The sequence below is a fragment of the Phoca vitulina genome, unplaced genomic scaffold (assembly GCF_004348235.1).
Source record: "Phoca vitulina isolate PV1807 unplaced genomic scaffold, GSC_HSeal_1.0 scaffold1, whole genome shotgun sequence".
Taxonomy (NCBI): Eukaryota; Metazoa; Chordata; class Mammalia; order Carnivora; family Phocidae; genus Phoca; species Phoca vitulina.
The window spans coordinates 7,690,155-7,709,838 of record NW_022589704.1 but is presented as its reverse complement, the minus strand read 5'-3'; the positions used below and the strand labels follow the sequence as shown (position 1 = coordinate 7,709,838).

General features: G+C 54.4%; 2 protein-coding genes across 4 annotated transcripts in view; both read left to right on the top strand.

Annotated features, from left to right (window-relative positions):
• Positions 1-5,983: 5,983 nt before the first annotated feature.
• Positions 5,984-11,343, top strand: CHRNG (cholinergic receptor nicotinic gamma subunit). The gene is given in 13 exon segments (XM_032413225.1): positions 5,984-6,032; positions 6,227-6,366; positions 6,628-6,672; positions 6,852-6,961; positions 7,472-7,627; positions 8,391-8,488; positions 8,778-8,978; positions 9,177-9,291; positions 9,504-9,582; positions 9,584-9,619; positions 10,324-10,540; positions 10,761-10,894; positions 11,170-11,343. Coding segments are annotated over 13 exon segments (1,554 nt in total).
• A 2,123-nt stretch (positions 11,344-13,466) lies between these two features.
• Positions 13,467-19,684, top strand: part of EIF4E2 (eukaryotic translation initiation factor 4E family member 2) — a 31,376-nt gene continuing 25,158 nt past the window's right edge. For 2 of the 3 annotated variants that reach the window (XM_032398988.1, XM_032398867.1), the window contains exon 1: positions 13,487-13,568. In XM_032398988.1, coding sequence (XP_032254879.1) covers positions 13,549-13,568 — 20 coding nt within the window. In that variant the 5' untranslated portion in view covers positions 13,487-13,548. Of the gene's footprint in view, positions 13,569-19,684 lie in introns of all 3 variants that reach the window. The other variant, XM_032398934.1, reaches the window with a different exon arrangement.

The window sequence follows — 19,684 nt, the reverse complement described above, 5'->3', positions numbered from 1 at the left end:
GGGGGGGGGGGGGGGGGGGGGGGGGGGGGGGGGGGGGGGGCAGCGTGGACAGGGATGTCTGAGAGAGGACAAGCCCCTCCTGGGGAGACCAACTTCTGGCCCTGAGGCTTGAGTCCAGCTGGTCCTGCAAGGCTGGGGCAGGATTCCTGCGATTAAGGAAGGGGGAAGCCCCGCTCCTCACCCGCAGGTCCTCTGCAGCTAAAGACAGGAACCACCGAGGAGGTCTGAGAGTGGACATCGGCTGGGGTTGCAGAGCAGGACAATTTGGGGAGGAAAGGGGGCTGGCTCAGGGGCCAGGAAGGATGCCACTCAGGCTGGGACCCCTTTGTGAGGAGTCAGAAAGGCAGAGGCCTCTTCTAGCCTCCTCTCCCCTAGGTGGGGGTAGAGCGGGTGGGATCCTGTGCCCCCACTTTCCTGTTCCTCCAGCCACCCTCCTCTCAACAACCCCTCAGCCTTGGGCTTCTGAGGCCCCACCTGGGGTTGAAGTGGGGAAACCTCCCTCTTAAGGAAAGAGGCTTTCAGCAGGGGTGGGAGCACCAGGGTTGCAAAATGGCCTTCCCCAGCACTTTCTGCCTTGGTGACTCTGTCTGGGTCCCTCGGGGAAGCCATGACCTTCCTGGGGTGGAAGGGCCAGGCTCAACACCCACAAAGACCAAAGGTGAGCTTCTCAATCTCAGGTCACGTGAGCAATCCTAGAGCCCCAGAACTCAGCCCTCCCCCAAGGAGTGTCCCCTCTTGGGCAACTAGTCTCCTCCCCAAAGTAGGGTTCCCATACAATATTTGGGACATACTTTTACTAACAAATTATTCATTGTTTATCTGAAATTCAAACTTAACTGGGCATCCTGTTTTGTTTTGTTTGGGGGGGGCGGGGCAGAGAAACATCTTAAGCAGTCTCCACACCCAGCACAGAGCCCAATGGGGGCTCAATCTCACAACCCTGAGATCATGACCTGAGCTGAAATGAAGATGCTCAACCGACTGAGCCACCCAGGTACCCCAGCATCCTGTATTTTTATTTGCTAAATTTGACAACTGTACCCCAAAGGGAGCCCCCAACAATTCTATCTGAAGGGCCAAAGGCCGAGGCCGCAGATGTTGGGAGACATGGTAGCCTACCTCCAAGATGGCCCCAGCAATCCCCACCTCCTGGTATTCACACCCTGTGTAGCCCATTCCCACACCGCACCAGGTTTGGTCTGTGTGACTGACAATTTTAGAATGAGGCAAAAGTGACAGTGTGTTGCTTTTGAGATTAGGCTCTATAAGACATTGCAGCACCTCCCTGGACCCCGCTCCATCGCTCTTGCTTTCAGCTGGATCTCTCACTTTGGGGAAGCCAGCTGGCATGGGGAGCAGTCCTGTGGAGAGGCCCACCTGGCAAGGACCGGAAGCCCTCTGCCTGCAGCCCCATGAGTGAGCTTGGAAGCAGATCCTCCAGCCCCGGTGGGGCCTTCAGATGAGATCATGACCCTGGTCAACATCTTGGGTGCAGCCCCATGAGTTCTTGAGCCAGAGCCACCCAGCTAAGCTGCTCCTGGATTCCTGACCCTCAGAAACTGCGTGGGATAGCACATGTTTGTTGCTTTAAGAGACAAAGTTTTGGGGTGCTTTGTTACACCAGAGGGTGATCTGGGTCGAACCACTGTCATCTCTTAGGTTCTGTTTTCTCATCAACCAAATGTGTAAGTCCCGTTTGTGAGGTGTTGTGAAAATCGAATGTGCTAGTTGGCATAAAGGTCTTTACACATATCCTGCAATTTTTAAAATTTATTTAAATTCAATTAATTAACATATAATATATTATTTGTTTCAGGGGTACAGGTCTGTGATTCATCAGTCTTATATAATACCCAGTGCTCATTACAACACATGCCCTCCCCAGTGTCCATCACCCAGTTACCCCATCCCTCCACCCCCCTTCCCCCCAGCAACCTTCAGTTTGTGTCCTGTGATTAAGAGTCTCTTATGGTTCATGTCCTGCAAACTTAAGGGTGGTTATTTAACTCATTCCTCAGTCGTGGGCCTGTGGTCTCCTGCGTCCGAGGCTGGCAGGGGGTCTGAGGGCACATGGGAGCAAACACAGAGGACCCAATTATTCTCCCCCTTGACGTACACACTTAAGGTTTTCACAGCTCAACCCATTTCCCTCAGAGGGAATTGGTGACCTCATTAGCTCAGGTATACAAAAGGTGAGATTTTTAGTCTTTCAATGGAAATGAACAAAAGACAAACCTCTTTTCTTTTTACTTGACTATAAAAACTTTTATTCATTTGTACTAGAAGTTGGGCCCACTGCCACCGGGGAACCCAGTGCCCAGACAAAGACAAACCTCTTAAGGGCAAAACTGACCCCCTAGTTACTTCTGACTTCCAATATGAACCGTGCACAGATTCGAGGTACAGATCTTTACATTTTTTTCCCTCTGAATAGGGAAAGGAGCTTGGACTTACACCCATGGGATGAGCAGGAAGTCCAGGACCTCCCTGCAATCATCCTCTATGAGAGGGTCCCCATCTCCAGCACCAAGAGAGGCCCTGAATCAGATCCCTCAGCCGCTGTCCTTGCTTCTCTCTGCCACATGATGGCACTGTTGGCAACCTCCAGCTGAATCCTCTGGTGTCAGGCCCTGCTCAGGTGGCCGTGAACTTTCCCCAAGAAGACAACCCCAAAATGCCACACCCAACCAAGAGTTCCCCATGCACAGTTTCCCAAGGTCCCAGCAGGACCCCCAACAGCACACATTCCTCCAGCACTGCAGCCCCAGGGTGCTGTCAGCGCTGGTCCCCAGTCTGGGTGACGTGGAACTCTCCCCGGGAAGTCACACCCACAAGGGGCCAGCTTCCTGTGAAGCTACAGGGTGTCCCTACGCACTCTCCCCAGGCCATCAGGGCTACTCACCCTCCTTCAAAAAGTGATGAATCGGGGCGCCTGGGTGGCTCAGTCGTTAAGTGTCTGCCTTCGGCTCAGGTCATGATCCCAGGGTCCTGGGATCGAGCCCCGCATCGGGCTCCCTGCTCAGCGGGAAGCCTGCTTCTCCCTCTCCCACTCCCCCTGCTTGTGTTCCTGCTCTCTCTATCTCTCTCTCTGTCAAATAAATAAATAAAATCTTTTTTAAAAAAAAGTGATGAATCTGTGAGGGATGCACTGGGCTGCAAGGGACAGAAACCCAAAGAACCGTGGTTCAAACCAGTAAGGTTGGGGGTATAGCTCAGGGGTAGAGCATTTGACTGCAAACCAGTAAGGCTTCCTCTTTGTTGCGTAATAAGACCGAGAGGCAGCGGTCGCCACATTGGCTCAGCTGTCCCACAAAGCTATTAGAGACCCAGGCTCTGGGCTCTCTGCCCAGCCCTCCCTCCTTAGCAAGCTGACTGCCACAGATCCGCACTTCACATCTGTGTTTAAGGCAGGAAAGGAGCCAGTCATTCTGAGCCCTCTCATCAGGAAGCAAAGGCTCTCTCTTGAAGCCCTTCAGCTGACTTCTGTAGACATCCCACAGGTCAAGATGTTATCACATGGGCAGCCTTATCTGCAAGGAAGCCTGGGAAATGAATGTTCCACTTTTCCAACCTCCAGAAGAGTAGCCGTTAAACACAAATGAAGTCTGCAGAAGATTTTCTCTTAATGGCTCCACACCGCCCCCTTTAGCCCCTCCAGGGCAGGGCCACCCCTCCTCGGGTGACCCACCCTCCTGAGAACACCAAGGAGACGTCGCCTCTCTCCCACAGCAGGAGCGAAGGGGGAAAAAGAGGAGTTGAAATCTCTTCATACATGGGGAGGTGCCGTAATTCATACCAGAGGGAAGTCACGCTCCACAACCTTCCTTTTCCCACCCAGACACTTGTAGAGAAGCGGAAAGGGAAAGTCAGAAATGCGGAGCATCGGCCAGACCACCATTGCCTGGGGCGGTGGAGTTGGGGGTGAATAGGCGGTCCATTATTTAGCAGGAGCCATTAATGGGCTTGCCAAAGTGTGGTCTTGGAGGGGACTAGAGAGGGGGAGAGGTACTGCTCTGGAGAGCACCAAAAGGGCAAACTGGGGAGCTGGCTTTGTAAACTTTGAGAAAGGGGGCTACACACCTAGATGCTCGGTGGGAAGAGCTATGCTTGGGAGTGGGGCCTGGAGCAGGATTGAACGCAAGGACAGAAGTAGATGACCGGGGAAGGCAGGTGCCACCACTGCTGTCCCCCTGACCCCAAAGTTCTGGTGAAGACAGACAGGAGGGACTTGGGGCTGTGGAGGGCTGGGGTCTGAGCCAACCTCACACGGATCTCCAAGGACAGGGAGCAGGCTGACTTCCAGCTTACTGAAACACACTGAAATGCTGCAGACATCATTTGTTTGGGGGGAGGGGGACACGTCCTCAAATGGCGCTTTTCCTCCAGCCCTCAGATGGATGCCTCCACTACCCTGTCCCCCAGGATGCCCAAGGGTGGGTAAGCACTTATGGGAACCTGCATTTTTTTGTCTTGCAAACTTACTGGGACATCCTGACCTGTCTGCTTGGAATAAATGGTCAAAAGACAGGTAGCCTGAGCCCATGGCCCCAGCTGGCAACAGGTTCTCAGCCCCACCCTTCCCCTGACCTCAAACTACAGAGTGGATGGAGTGTGTTTTCTGGCCCTTCTGGGTCCCCTCATCTGACTTTCTGGGGGCCACAACCTTGATCTTATCTGCCTGTCCTACTGAACAGTGACTTACTGTGAGCCACTCAGGCTTACCCCTGCTTCCCTGGCAATCACCCGCTGCCCGCCTGGCCTGGGGCCTGCCACATGCTGGGGACTCCCTAAGTTTGTGGATAATTTTTTTTTTAAGATTTCATTTACTGGGACGCCTGGGTGGCTCAGTCGGTTAAGCGTCTGCCTTGGGCTCAAGTCACGATCCCAGGGTCCTGGGATCGAGTCCCACATCGGGTTCCCTGCTCAGTGGGGAGCCTGTTTCTCCCTCTGCCTGCTTCTCCCCCTGCTTGTGCTCTTGTGCTCTCTCTCTGACAAATAAATAAAATCTTAAAAAAAAATAAGATTGTATTTACTTATTTTTGCAAAAGAGAGAGAGAGAGTGCGTGCAAGTTGTGGGGGGGAGGGGCAGAGGGAGAAGCAGACTCCCCGCTGAGCAGGGAGCCAGATGCGGGATTTGATCTCCGGACCCTGAGATCATGACCTGAGCGAAAGGCAGATGCTTAACCGATTGAGCCACCCAGGCACTCAAGTTTGTAGATAATTTAAGAAATAAAGAGGCCACACTGAGGAGCCCCTTTTCAGAGGTCCTTCTGTTCCCAAGAGCCCCAAATTCCAGATCTTCTTCTTTTTTTTTTTTTTCTTTTTCTTCAGCCCTCCTTCCTTCAAAGCTTACCAGGCCCATGCCCCATGCCTCAGAGCCTAGGAGGACCCTGAACTGGCACCCTAATTTGCATTAAGGTATCAAAGCCTGTGGAACATAGTGCATCTCTCATAGGCTTTGCCTCCAGTGTCTTGGCCCAGTGGAGTAACCCATGAAGATGTTAAGCTGGTGGGACAGGTTTGTGGTCCTCAACCATGTCACAGAGAAACTCGGGTATAGAACATGCCTCCATACCTCCCCAAATCCTGACCCCCTGGAGGAAGGAGAAGGAGAGAGCCCAATTCAGGGCCTCCCTCACACTCTGCCTCCCTCCCACATCTTCTGTCCCTGGCTGTGCCTTCAGCTCCCGCGACAGAAGGAACAGGGGCTGGGCAGCGGTATCAGAGAATGGGGATGGAGGTCGGGCTGTCTCTGTTGGGGCAGATGGGGCCCCTCTGTCCCCTCCCCAGCCCAGGTAACCTGAGCCTGGCATTTTGTCCATCTTGGAACAGCTGACAGTGCTGTGCTCAGACAGCTGGTGGGGCTGGGCTGGCCTGGCTGGGCTGGGAGCATGGGCTGTTACATGAGACCCAGAGTCTACATCTCTCTACCCTGAGCTGGGGAGCTGTTGTCCCACCCGTCACTGTAGAGAGCTGCGGCACCATGCTCAAGGGCCCGGGGCTGCCGCTCCTCCTGCTGGCTGTCTGCTTGGGTGTGGACACAGGGGATCGGGGCCTGGGGAGGCCTGGAGCAGAGATCCAAGGCCTCAGGGGACAGAGGGTCCGGAGGGTTATTGAAGCCTGTCCCCACGCCCAGCGCCCTACTTCTCCACATCACACCTTCTTGTGGCCTCCCCTCTCTCTGCCCCAAAGCCCCTGTACCCAGGCTCAGTATTGTCTGTTGCAGGAGCCGAGGGCCGGAACCAGGAGGAGCGTCTGCTCGGGGACCTGATGCACAACTACAACCCCCACCTGAGGCCCGCTGAGCGTGATTCGGACGTGGTCAACGTCAGCCTGAAGCTCACCCTCACCAACCTCATCTCCCTGGTGAGCCACAGGCCTATAGGACAGTGGGGGAGACAGAGGCCCAGTGTACCTGGCCCCTGGGACCTGCTGGGGAGAGGCAGGGGTTGGCTCTAGCAGCCAGGCGGGGGAAGGGCTCCACAGGTGGGAGGCTGGGGAGCTGGAAATCTCCCACGAGGGCTGCCCAAGAGGCTGCCGTCCTATAGCACCCAACGGGGGCCTATAGGGACTAACATCTGGAGAGGGCAAGTGATGGGGGTTCAGCCTTCTGTTCTGCACCCTTAGAATGAGCGAGAGGAGGCCCTCACCACCAATGTCTGGATAGAGATGGTAAGAGGCCACCCTGCAGTCCTTTTCTATCAGGGCCCCCACCCTCGGGTCCCAAGGCCCTTAGAGCTGCCTGCCTTCCCCCGCCCCCTCCCTGCCTCCTCTGACCCACCTGGGCTAGGCTCCTATTCCTGGGGGTGGGGGGGGGGTGACTCGGCCTGGCCACCCCCCCCCCCCCGCAGCAGTGGTGTGATTATCGCCTGCGCTGGGACCCACAAGACTACGAAGGCCTGTGGGTGCTGAGAGTGCCGTCCACCATGGTGTGGCGGCCGGATGTCGTGCTGGAGAACAAGTGAGGAGGGGTGCAGGCGGCGGGGGGGGGGGGGGAACAAAAGGACATAAGGGTAGGGCCCGGTACGATGAGGGGGCTCTGGGGAAAGGGACAGGCGAACGGAAGTTGCAGACCAGGGAATACTGGCCGGAGCAGGTGCTGCTGAGGGGAGGGCCGGGCCGGCAGGCCTGATTCTCGGCCCGCTCCATCTCCTCTGGGTTGGGTCGTCTGGTGGGCTACTGCCCTCCCTCGAAGCTCTCAGGTGTCAACAGGCATGAAGCGCTGCCCTCGGGGGCGCCTCCAGCACTTTGAAAGAGCTGAAGGGTTGTTAGTACCACTGTGACCAGGCCCTGGGGAGGAGGGGATGGGGCGGAGGAAGCCCTCCGGCGGGGAGGTAGTGGACCCCGCGAAGGGCTGCTGTCCCCAGGCCCCATCCACGCAGGGCGAGGGCTGGCCTGGGGTGCGGGACTCGGGCGAGCCGGGGCTGCCGGGGACGGGAAGCCCCAGCCTCAGGGCCTGGCCTGTGTGCAGCGTGGACGGCGTGTTCGAGGTGGCCCTCTACTGCAACGTGCTGGTGTCTCCTGACGGATGCGTCTACTGGCTGCCACCCGCCATCTTCCGCTCCTCCTGCCCGGTCTCTGTCACCTACTTCCCCTTTGACTGGCAGAACTGCTCCCTCGTCTTCCAGTGAGGCCATTTACTGGGGGGGCCCGGGGAGATTTAGAGAGCTGCCCTAAGAGGAGCCTGGCTGGGTGGGGGACGCGAGGCTTCTCGCCAGGGGTCCGACCCCGGCTCTCGGGGGCCCTCTGTGCCCGTCTCAGGCCCAGACACCCAGAGATGCCCACGTCCCTCCCTGCTAAGCCGCAGTCCCCCCACTCATCCTCCTTCCCTGCCTCAGTTTCCCTGCCTGTGCCCCAAGGGAGGAATTAATGATCGGGGTGGGTGGGCAAGAAGGCATGCACGAGTGTCTCCCCACACCCCGTGGAGAGGTGGAGGCTGTCTCAGTCTCCTCATCTGGAAATGGGGGAAAGGAGGTCTGTGTGAGGGTTTTCCCACAATTTAGAAGAGCGGTCTTTTTACAAAGAGACCCTCCTTAACAAACAGACCAGACAGGGACAGACGGCCGTTTCTGTCTTCTAACCATTGGCCCCTCCTGCTCTGGAGGCAGTGGAAGGGAGGAACGGAGTGGCCCTGGGCTCTTAACATCTGGTGAGGGCACTGAGCTGCAGCTTCGTGGCCCTTCCCCAAAACTTCCCTGACCCCCATGGAGCCCAAGTCCCCTTCCCACCCCCCAAATCGTGGCCAGGGTTCTGTGGAGAACTCGCAAATTCCTGGCTGCACTTTTTTGAGGCAATACTGCCCACAGTTGCCCTCAGAGGATCATCTGTGTGACCTCAGACGTGGGTCTACACACACTCAAATGTCTCCCCCTTCCCTCCCCATCTCCCAGGTCCCAGACCTACAGCACCAATGAGATCAATCTGCAGCTCAGCCAGGAAGATGGTCAGACTATCGAATGGATTTTCATCGACCCCGAGGCCTTCACAGGTAACCTCCTCCCAGGACCCCTGCTGGACGTGGCCTCCAGGGCAGGGCCAGAGCAAGCTCAGCCCCTCCCATGTAACTCAAGATGAAAACCACAGTAAACCATAAAACATATATCTTTAAAAGCCCAGCACGGTTCTCTTTTCCCCATGCTAATATCTCCAGTTTGGGGGGGGCGGGGACCAGGTATCCAGGCTCCCTGGATGGTGCTCCTTTGGGCCCACGCCAGCCGCCCTGCAGTTAGGTGACCGGGGCTGCACTCCCTGCACCCACCCTGGCCTGCTGCCCACAGAGAATGGGGAGTGGGCCATCCGGCACCGGCCGGCCAAGATGCTGCTGGATGTGGCGGCACCCGCTGAGGAGGCGGGCCACCAGAAGGTTGTCTTCTACCTGCTCATCCAGCGCAAGCCCCTCTTCTATGTCATCAACATCATTGTGCCCTGTGTCCTCATCTCCTCGGTCGCCATCCTCATCTACTTCCTTCCGGCCAAGGGTACCTGGAGCCTGTGGGAGGGGAGCCCCGGCCCCAGGCGGCAGCACAGGGACTAGCTGGGAGGGCACAGGGTTGAGGCGCCACACACAGGACCACCTGTCCCGGGGACCAGGGCCACTGGGCTCCTTGTGCGGTGAGGGAGGTGCCCCACGGTAGGAAAGTTGAGATCTGCTCTGAAGGCCTCTTGGTTATGGGCAGCGGGGGGCCAAAAGTGTACCGTCGCCATCAACGTGCTCCTGGCCCAGACTGTCTTCCTCTTCCTCGTGGCCAAGAAGGTGCCCGAGACGTCCCAGGCAGTGCCACTAATCAGCAAGTAAGGCTGGCCCTCATGCCTACCGCCCAGCTCCTCCCCGCCCTTCCCCGGAACTCGGGGCACTACCCTCCTGCCGCTCCCACCCCCACCACCCTCAAGGCCAACTCCTCACCCTGAGGAATCTGGGGGAATCGGCTGCTAAGGGTGGGGGTGCATCTGGAGATGAAGTGCCAAAGGGCCAGCCCCGCCTCCTGCCCACCCAACCCCAACAGGTACCTCACCTTTCTCCTGGTGGTGACCATCCTCATTGTCGTGAATGCCGTGGTCGTGCTCAACGTGTCTTTGCGGTCCCCCCCACACACACTCCATGGCTCGCAGGGTCCGAAAGGCAAGGCCCCTCCCTGTCCACTCCAGCATCCTCCTGTCCAGTCCTCTCCACCCCCTTCCCCTTCCCTACTCACCTGCCACATTCAGCGGCAAACCTACCCTGTGTGTATCTTGAAGCATGTGCCCAATGAATTAATATAATGCTGAGTGCTTACTATGTGGCAGGTGTATTATGCATCCGAACGCATTTGATCATCATAGAACTCCTAGGAGGTGGGTATTAGTCCCATCTCCATTTTGCAAGTGAGGACGCTGAGGCACAGAGAGATTCATTAGCTTACCCAAGGTAGCCTGGTGAGGAAGCAGAAGCAAGATTCTGCCCAGGCAGTCTGGCTGGGGAGTCTGTGTGATCTGCAGCCCACCCGCAGCAGGCAGCTAGGACCCTTGTTGCAAATGCAGATCCTCAGGCCCACCTCAGGCATCCTGGGCCAGAACAAGGGGGGTGGGGCCCAGGAACCTGGGTAGCAAGTGTCCTGGTGATGCTGACATGCACACAAGTTGGAGGACCTAGGCTCAGTGTCTGGTACAGAACAGCCGAGCTATTCCAGGGTCAAGCCACTGACCCTCGTGTGCTGCCTCTGGGCTCCCAGGGGCTTAAGCCCTCCGTGCCAACCTTCACCTTTTGCTCTGAAGCCCAGCCTGGCCGCCCACACGCCCAGGTCTGCTGGCTACTAAGCGAAGCCCACCAGAAAATCCTCTCTCCAGGTGTTCCTACGGCTCTTGCCCCAGCTGTTGCGGATGCACATTCGCCCACTGGCCCCAGTAGCTGTGCAAGACACCCAGCACCCACTGCAGAATGGCTCCCCCACAGGATGGTCGCTCACAGCTGGGGAGGAGGTTGTTCTCGGCCTGCCTCGCAGTGAACTTCTCTTCCGGCAGCGGCAGCACAATGGGCTGGTGAGGGCAGCGCTGGAGAAGCTAGGTGAGGCCGGGGGGTGGGGGTGGGGGATGACACTGGGGATACTCCTCCCCAGGGACTCCAGACGGGGAGGGCTACCTGTCAGCCAGAGCACCAGGCACAGCAGATGAGTGTTGGTAAGTGTCTGGGGTAGGGAGAGAGAAGCTAGGGTGGCTCAGGAGAGATGACCTTCTCAGACTATTTCTTCTCCACTCTATTCCCAAACCTTACCCTGTCTCCCCAGAGAAAGGCCCGGAGCCAGGGCAGAGCCAGGAGGTGTGCGGCAGCCTAAAGCAGGCCGCCCCGGCCATCCAGGCCTGTGTGGAAGCCTGCAACCTGATTGCCCTCGCCCGGCACCAGCAGAATCACTTTGAGAGTGTAAGGGGGACTGAGTGCCCAGGGAGGGACTTGGACCCGAGACGGGGGCAAGATGGGCAGGGTGGCCACGGTAGGGCGATGGGATGGAAAAAAGTGGAACTGGGACATCGGGGCCAGGGGACTACGGCAGAAGCCAGGCTAAGGCCTGGAAGTAGGTGTGAAGGGCCCAAGGCCATGGAGGATAGAGGCCTGCTGGATGGCCACGGATGGCACAGTGATCCAGGGCAGCCTTGGTGTCACTGCTGGTCATCCCACACCCTGCCTCCCACCCCCAGGGGAGTGAGGAGTGGTTCTTGGTGGGCCGCGTGCTGGACCGTGTCTGCTTCTTGGCCATGCTCTCGCTTTTTGTCTGCGGCACTGCTGGCATCTTCCTCATGGCCCACTACAACCAGGTGCCTGCCCTGCCATTCTCCGGAGACCCCCGCTCCTACCTGCCCCCACCTGACTGAGCCAACCGACCACCAACTGCTGCTAGACACGTGGAGTCTTATCGGCTGTGTTCTTCAGTGGCTGAGGTCATGATGTGCTCTTTGGGAAGTGCCCCTCAGGGCCATATGAGCCAATGGCCCGGAGAAAAGCATGGGAAATAAAGAGACGGAGCTGGAGTCCCGGAGTGGTTGAGAATGGCTGTGGGCAGGGTGTGCTCTTGGGGTCAACATCCACGTGGCACTGGCTAGCTAGTCCCGGCAATCCCCTCACTTCAGCAAAGCATTAGCAACTCCCATCATTTCTTTTTTTTTAAGATTTTATTTATTCATTTGAGAGACATAGAGAGATAGAGCACGAGCGAAGGGGAAAGGAAGAGGGAGAAGCAGAGCAGGGAGCCCGACTCAGGGCTCAATCCCAGGACCCAGCGGAGATCATGACCTGAGCCAAAGGCAGATAGATGCTTAACTGAGCCACCCAGGCACCCCTTACTCCCCTCATTTCTGAAGCCCTAAGGACTCTGTCTTGTATGATGTCCCCAACTAGGCAAGGTCCCATCCCTCCAGGCCTGGGCCTCCTTTCTTTTTTACAAGATCCCCACAGGCTCCTAAAGGAGGGAGGTCAAGAGAGACGTGGAATGTAGCAGGCACTGTTCTCTCGAAAGAATGGCAGCAGCCCACCCCAGCTGGTATCTCCCTCCCCCGCCTTCTGGGCGCTATAGGCACCCAACACTCACGGGCACCAGTGACCTTTGCATTCATATGCATTTTTTGTCATTGATCACAAAAGATTCCATGAGTTAAGAGCTCCTCACGTCATCATGGACAAGCAAGAGTCACTATTCCCCCATGTTTCAGATGGGCAAATTGGGGCCCAGATTAAGAAGGGCTTCCCAGAACACTGGTGGCTAAATAAAGTTTGGAGTCCAGAATTCCCAACCCAATTTTAGACACTCTAAGAAAGGTTCTATGGCCTGGAAAACAGACCCCTCTTCCTTCTCTTCTCAAAGGCCAGGGCATTTGCGCTGGTCGCAAAGGATGCTTAAGACAAGGAAGAGCTAGGCAGAGAGGCTGGGAGGTAACTGGGAACCGCTGGGCTTTGCCTTCTGAGAGGAGACCCTGACCAGCCTCCTTTGGCCCCACTTAGGAAACAAGATGGCCAGCTGAGGTCTTCCTGGGAGAGAGGCAAGGCCCTGCTTTGAGAGTCCAGCTGGGGCCTGAGTTCTGTTGGTGACAAGACAACTTGAGCAAGTCATTTGTGCAACAATCCCCCCCCCCCCCCCCCCCCCGGCTTCCAGCCTCTGTTTCTTCATCGTAAATAGGGGTACAGATTTCAGTTCCTATCTACCCTCATCAAAGGATCAAAGGTGCAGGTGAAAGTGATTCAAAAGTGTGAAAGTGCCACATAAGACCCGACAATAGGACGTTGTTGAGGGAGGGGAGAGGACCCCGGAAATAACCCCCTCCCCCAAGTACAGGGTTGCTGACTTTGAGGCTCAATCACCAGCAGGTTCACTTCATTAACTCCAGTTTATGTGCGCGCTGCTTGGAGCAAGACACGTAGATCCGTGAGGCACTTTGATGATTGTGGGCCCATCTGCGGTTCCTGAAAGCTTCCCACTAGCTTTGTCACCCGCGGTGAGTCTCTCAACTTCTCTGACTGCCTCAAAGGGCCGAGATGAGCTCTTTAGCTCCGGGCGCAAGTAAGCAAAAATTTACAATACTAATTTCGGGCGACTGTCTAGCGCCTGACACTGATGATCCCGTTCGATCCACACCGCAACCCGAAGAGGCAGGTACGGTCATATACAGTATGGCCAGTACCCAAGAGCAAACAGCCTCGGGGAGGTTAAAACAGAGTCCAGGATCTTGCAGCCCCTCTGGGGGTGGAGTCGGGACTGGTACCGAGCAGTGTCCAGGGCCCGCACGGTCAGCGACGCGGCTCGGCCTCTTTCTCCGAACCGCCGCGGGAGGGGGTCGGGGCGCCCCCTCCAACACGGGACAGGAACCCGGGCGGCGCAAAGACGGCGACCCGCACGTCCGCCGAGCCCCGCGCCTCCGCGCAGCCGCCCAGAGCGGGCGTCCCGGGATACCCGCCCGACACGGGGGTAGGGCGCAGAAGTTCCGCTGCGCCATGCGCAGCCGGAAGTAGCCGGGCCCTAAGCTGGGGGGAGACCCGGCGGAGCGGAAGTCACTCCGTGAGGCAGTGGCGACGGCGGCGGTGAGAGGATGAACAACAAGTTCGACGCGTGAGTGGCGCGTGGCCGCCCCACGGGGCCCCTTCCCCCAACCGTTCCCCGCGCCCGCCCCCAGCGGGGCTGGCGGCGGCGAAACTCCCCGGCGCCGTCCTCCCTCCCGGGCTTGGGCTGCGGGCCTCGCGGGCCCAGGCGGCCGGCGGGGAAGAAGAGGGGGCTGGGGGGGCGTGATGCAGGGGTCTCGGAGACGCCGGGGACGTACGGACCGCGGGCGAAGCGCGGGGTCCCGGGGAGGAGGCGGCCGTGACGCCCGGAAGGAGATTTTTGGACGCCCCGCCCCGGTGGGTGCGGGTGGCCAGCGGCGTGGAGGGGCGGAGACCGCGGCGGTTTGGGTGTTTCCGCAGCCTGGCTGCCCTGCCTCTGAATCCGGCTTTCCACACGCACTCTCTAGCCTGGGCAGGGCGCCTCGCCTCTCTGAGTCAGTGTTCTCTTCTGCAGAGTGGGGATGGGAGCAGCCCGGGTCGGAGAGGTGGGAAGATGCAGTGAGGTAATGTGGCTCTTGGGCCTAGGGGCTGCTCAGTTACGGAATGCTCCTCGTCTTCCTCAGGCTTCTTCCTCCTTCCTTCCTTCTCCCTCTTTTCCCTTCCAACACACTCGCCGGGAGCTGCTCTGTTTTCTTGCCCAGCGCGCACACTTGACGTTGCCCCCGTGTCCACGTCGTGTCTACACTATCTGGTTCCTAGTTCCAGCATGAGTTGGAAATGCAGAAAAGAAATGCAGAGTATGTTTGCATGTTTCCCTCTAGCGATTGTATTTTGAGGTAGATTATGTTCTTCCCTCTCTTCTAATAGTCTAGTAAATCTGTCTGATCTCCAGAGAGCTAGATTTCCAGACCCAGACCCACCGGTTTGCCAGTTATTTGACAGTAGAAGAGTTGCCCAGCCATTGTTATCTAAACCACGTTAGTGGTTAGTGCCCTGCTGCTGCACGGGTGTGTTGTGATAAGGATCAAATCACGTGCAACAGTGCTTAAAGGTACTTTGTAAATTGCTCATAGTGAGGAATAAATGTAAAGTGGCATCACTGTTTATTTAGGTTGTGACCCACTGCTGATGGGAAATTGGGTTTTTTCCAATACAGTGAGTGCTGATTGGCGAATTGAGGAGTCCTGGATTCCAGCACTCTAGGCAGCTCCTCGGGAACGTTTCCTGGTTGCTCAGAAGTCTCTGGGACTTGGGTAACAGCCTGCTGCTGAGCTGAGCCCATCTCAGTACAAACAGCCACACTCCCTCCCTCCCCGGCCCGTTTGTACTCCTCATCTTAAATCTCTGCAGCACCAAATTCCAGATCTAAGTCCTCCCTCAGTGGAGCTTTCTGCAAACCCTATACCCCTTCCTCCACTAAATTGAACAGATCAAAATTTCATCTTAGGAAGACACTTTATGGTTTATCTAGCCCAGTCCTGCCAAAATCATTTGGGGATCTGCAGGAAGCTAATTTAAGAATGGTAGTAATGGCTTCTGTAGGTATCTTGGCTTGATACTTTTCACATATTATTTCTACTCCTAACAACACTGCAAAGGGGATTATGTCACCTCCTTCCACAGATAGGAAAATGAGGCCCTCTGAGGTTAAGTAACTTGCCTACAAAAACAGGAAGGCCCATGTGGCGGAATTCAAATCCAGGTTTGTTTAACCTTGGTTCAAGTACCTCTTGACAAAAATTAACCTGGATCATTTTTTTTTTAAAGATTTTTTTTATTTGACAGAGACACAGCGAGAGAGGGAACATAAGCAGGGGGAGTGGGAGAGGGAGAAGCAGGCTTCCCGCTGAGCAGGGAGCCTGATGTGGGGCTCGATCCCAGGACCCTGGGACCATGACCTGAGCCGAAGGCAGACGCTTAACGACTGAGCCACCCAGGCGCCCCTAACCTGGATCATTTTTAGTTAGTTCTAATTATTAATTATTCGTTATACTGAGTCAATTTTTTAAGTTTTTTTAAATTTATTTGACAGAGATACAGTGAGAGAGGGAACACAAGCAGGGGGAGTGGGAGAGGGAGAAGCAGGCTTCCTGCTGAGCAGGGAGCTCGACATGGGGCTCGATCCCACATGACCTGAGCCGAAGGCAGACACTTAACAACTGAGCCACCCAGGCGCCCCTGAGTCAGAATTTTTTACCATCTCCTAGCAATGCAGGAAAAAAACCAAAGCTTTCCTTTATTTGAAATTAGCAATTAGAGACCACACTCCTGCCCCTGGTTTTGAAGTTTATTTGTTTAAGTGATCTCTACACCCAGATGGGACTCGAACCCACAACCCCGAGACCAAGAGCTCCTCTGACTGAGCCAGCCCGGCGCCCCAAAAATCTGCAGTTTTTAGACCGTTGTTATGTGTTGGCTTCCAGTTTCTTCACATCGTTCCTAAGGACTGGTGCCAGTTTGCCAGCATCCTAAAAGTCCAGTGCCTGGAGCTAGGTACTGTAGTCTAATCTGATAAGCTCAGGTTAAAGAAGAACTCTAACCTCCTCTAGTGTGTGGGCTCAACTTCTGTGAGTGTAACCTAGGACTATAATTGCACCCCACCCCCCACATCTGTCAATTCAGTTAGCTACCACTGTCATTGATCCTGTTGATATGTAAAACCCTAAGATGCTTTCACTGTTCTGCAGTCCCAGACTGATTAGTTTCCAGATTTAGATGCCATACTTGATTTTGTCATTCTTCTCTCTTTGCTAGCTTTTGGCCCTTTCTTAAAGTATTGTCTGAGCCACCTGTTTGGCACTCGTCCTATTCTGCCTTGTATGGCTTTGATTTGATTTGATTTTTAAGTTTTTATTTATTTGAGAGAGAGAAAGTGCACACAAGCAGGGGGGAGGGGCAGAGGGGAGAGGAAGAAGCAAACTCCTCTCTGAGCAGGGAGCCCAGTGTGGGGCTAGATCCCAGGACCCTGAGATCATGACCTGAGCTGAAGGCAGACACTTAATCGACTGAGCCACCCAGGCACCCCTATTGCTTTGATTTTAGAAGCACATTCATTAAACATGTTTATTGTCTGCCTCCGTCTGATGCTGGACATGTAAAGATGAATTAGACCAAGTTCCTATCCACAAGGAATTGGTCTAGTTAGTACGAGGACAAACCTGGGCAGAAGTTTGATGAGCTGACTTAGGGCCACTCAGTCTGGATAGCGCTAGAGATGCTAATTGCCCTCCTGAGTCTATGGAGCTCTGATTTTTAGTCCTGATTGTATCCTGACTCAAATCCAGCTTCAAGCTGAGAAGAGTAGCCTCTGGATGATAGGATGCAAGTGATTTGCCTTAAGTATAGGCTTAGAGGGCAGGGTAGTTGGCTAGCTCCACTCTCAAGAAATAACACAAGATGAAGGTCCATTAGGATTTCCTTTTACCATCTCTGAGGGGAATCGGGAAGTGTGGTCCAGGGATCTCAGTAGCACTGTTTCTTCTCAGATATAATTACTTTTGCTATTCTTTTTCTGTTTCCTAGTCGTGATTAGCAGCAAAGAAAGGAACTTATGTTTTTCTTGGGGCTGGTAAAATGAGAGATGTGGGGTGACTACCCCTCTTCAAGATTTAAAGGGAAGGGACCCCAGAGGATATAGTGGAGGCTGGGAGGTAAGAAAAAAGGGAAATGGTTTGAGTCCTGAGGTGTGCCCTTAAGACGAGAATTAGGAGCTGTCTTGAGCCTATTCAGTATAAAAAACCATGAGATATTTTTGATTAGGAGCCAGAAAATTGCCATGACATTACAGCTGAGACAAGTACAAACATTTATATGGTGAGGTTCAGAAGAGGGGAGCTGATCCAGCCTAGGGAGAGATTAGGAAAATTTTTTTTTTTAAGATTTTATTAAAAAAAAAAAAAGATTTTATTTATTTAGGGGCGCCTGGGTGGCTCAGTCGTTAAGCGTCTGCCTTCGGCTCAGGTCATGATCCCAGGGTCCTGGGATCGAGCCCCGCATCGGGCTCCCTGCTCCGCGGGAAGCCTGCTTCTCCCTCTCCCACTCCCCCTGCTTGTGTTCCCTCTCTCGCTGTGTCTCTGTCATATAAATAAATAAAATCTTTTTTTTTTTTAAAGATTTTATTTTTTTGACAGAGAGAGAGGGAACACAAGCAGGGGGAGTGGGAGAGGGAGAAGCAGGCTTCCCGCGGAGCAGGGAGCCCGATGCGGGGCTCGATCCCAGGACCCTGGGATCATGACCTGAGCCGAAGGCAGACGCTTAACGACTGAGCCACCCAGGCGCCCCAGGAAATATTTCTAAGAGAAAGTGGCCCTCAGCCCGAGTCCTAAAGGACAAGTTAAGTAGGGGAGGAGGGGCTCTCCAAGAAGAGACCACAGGATGAGCATAACAGAGGGGTGAGATCAAGGAAACTGCAAGTAGGTTGATAACACGAGAGTGGAAGGAGTTTGTTGGGACCAAGCAGGAGGTGATACTGGCACATACAGAGCAGGACCTTTGTACCAAACTGAGGCCTGAGTATGTGTACCTCATCCCCTCAATCAGGTCCTTGGGGACAGGCACTCTAGCATCTGATACACACAGTAGGCGGCTTGGTAAATGTGGGACTTGGTGCTCTACAGGCTCCTTTAGAAAAGTAAACCAACTCAAGTTTAATAAAGGGGAAGGATATCCTAAGCACAGATATGTTCTCCCAGAAGTCTGGGGAGGTCAAACTAAGTCAGTGAGATGGCAGCATCACAAACAAAACCACTTTTCTATCTACTTTCTCTGCTCCGTTCCCTTTCTCCCTACTGGCTTTCTTTGCTCTTGTTCATTGTCTTTCCCTCATGGCTTTTCTCATAGGGGACCCATATGATTGCCCCAGCTCCTCAATCTGTGTGATCTTTCATCTCCTGGATAAAAAGCCAAGGAAGGAATCTACTCATAATTTTGAGCAAGACCATGGGGCATCAGTTATTGGCCAGGCTGGAATGCCCTTTGTTCAGGTACCCTTCATAGTCATGCCTTGACCAGAGTGGGGATGGGGTCATTTATGGCATGGTACACCTGAATATATCCTACAGCTAGGGCTGTGAAATGAGCAGAAGAAGCACCTAAACACATGGCTAGTGCATTCTAATATTTATTGAGTGCTTTTTATGTGCTAGGCACTGAAAATTCACGGGCAAAAGAAAATGCAAAATGCTTTGCAACATGTTTCTGTAGGTATGTAAGGTAATATCTGTGTTATCATTTGAGCATTTCTAGTACCTTTCTTGAGGATTACCTAATTCCATTTGACTAGATAGTCATTAGAGCCAAAGGTGATTTTGGAGAAGATCTATGATAAGCTAATGGTCCAGCTCTAAATTAAATGACATTCTTATTATCTTTGTGAATTCACCTTCTGTTTATCTTTTTGTATGAATCCAGTGAGCTTTAGATGTACCTGAAAGCCTTAGGGTAGTTTCACTGCTTCTAGAAGGATAGTACCTACTGTACATTTGACCAGTCTTACCAGGCAAGAAGACATTCATTCCTTCTTTCAGTCATTTCTTTTCTTTTCATTTAACACTGATTCATCATCTTGTGCAACATGTTAGGGCAACATCTTCTTGTCCTCGGTGCTGGAGATACAAAGATTAATAAGACTGTTCTAAGAGATCCCTCCACTTAATAGGGAAAAGCAGACACGGGAAGAATGGCACCTTAGGCTAAGGGGTAGTGTTTGCACATAGCACAGCTGCAGAACTATAGTTTGCTTTAGGAGATGGGGAGGGAAAGAGGGTATCAGTAGGCAGGAACCAGATTCTAGAGGATCTTAAATTTCATTGTACTTTATCCTGCAGGGTGGGTATCAAAAGGCAAGGGGCAGTTGGTGGTTTTAAGAATGGAAGTTAAATGATCAGGTTTGTGTTTATTTTTTTAAGATTTATTTTAGAGAGAAAGAGCGAGCGCACGCACACACACGAGTGCCAAGGGGAGGGGCAGAGGGAGAGACAGTCTCAAGCAGACTCTGCACTAAGCGTGAAGCTGGACGTGGGGCTCAACACAGGGTTCAACCTCATGACCCTGAGATCAGGAGCCTGAGATCACTGCCTGAGCTGAAACCAAGAGTCCGATGCTTAACTGACTGTGCAACCCAGCCGCCCCTCAGATTTTCATTTAGAAAGATGCTGGTGGCTATGTGGAGGATGGATAGAGAGTGGA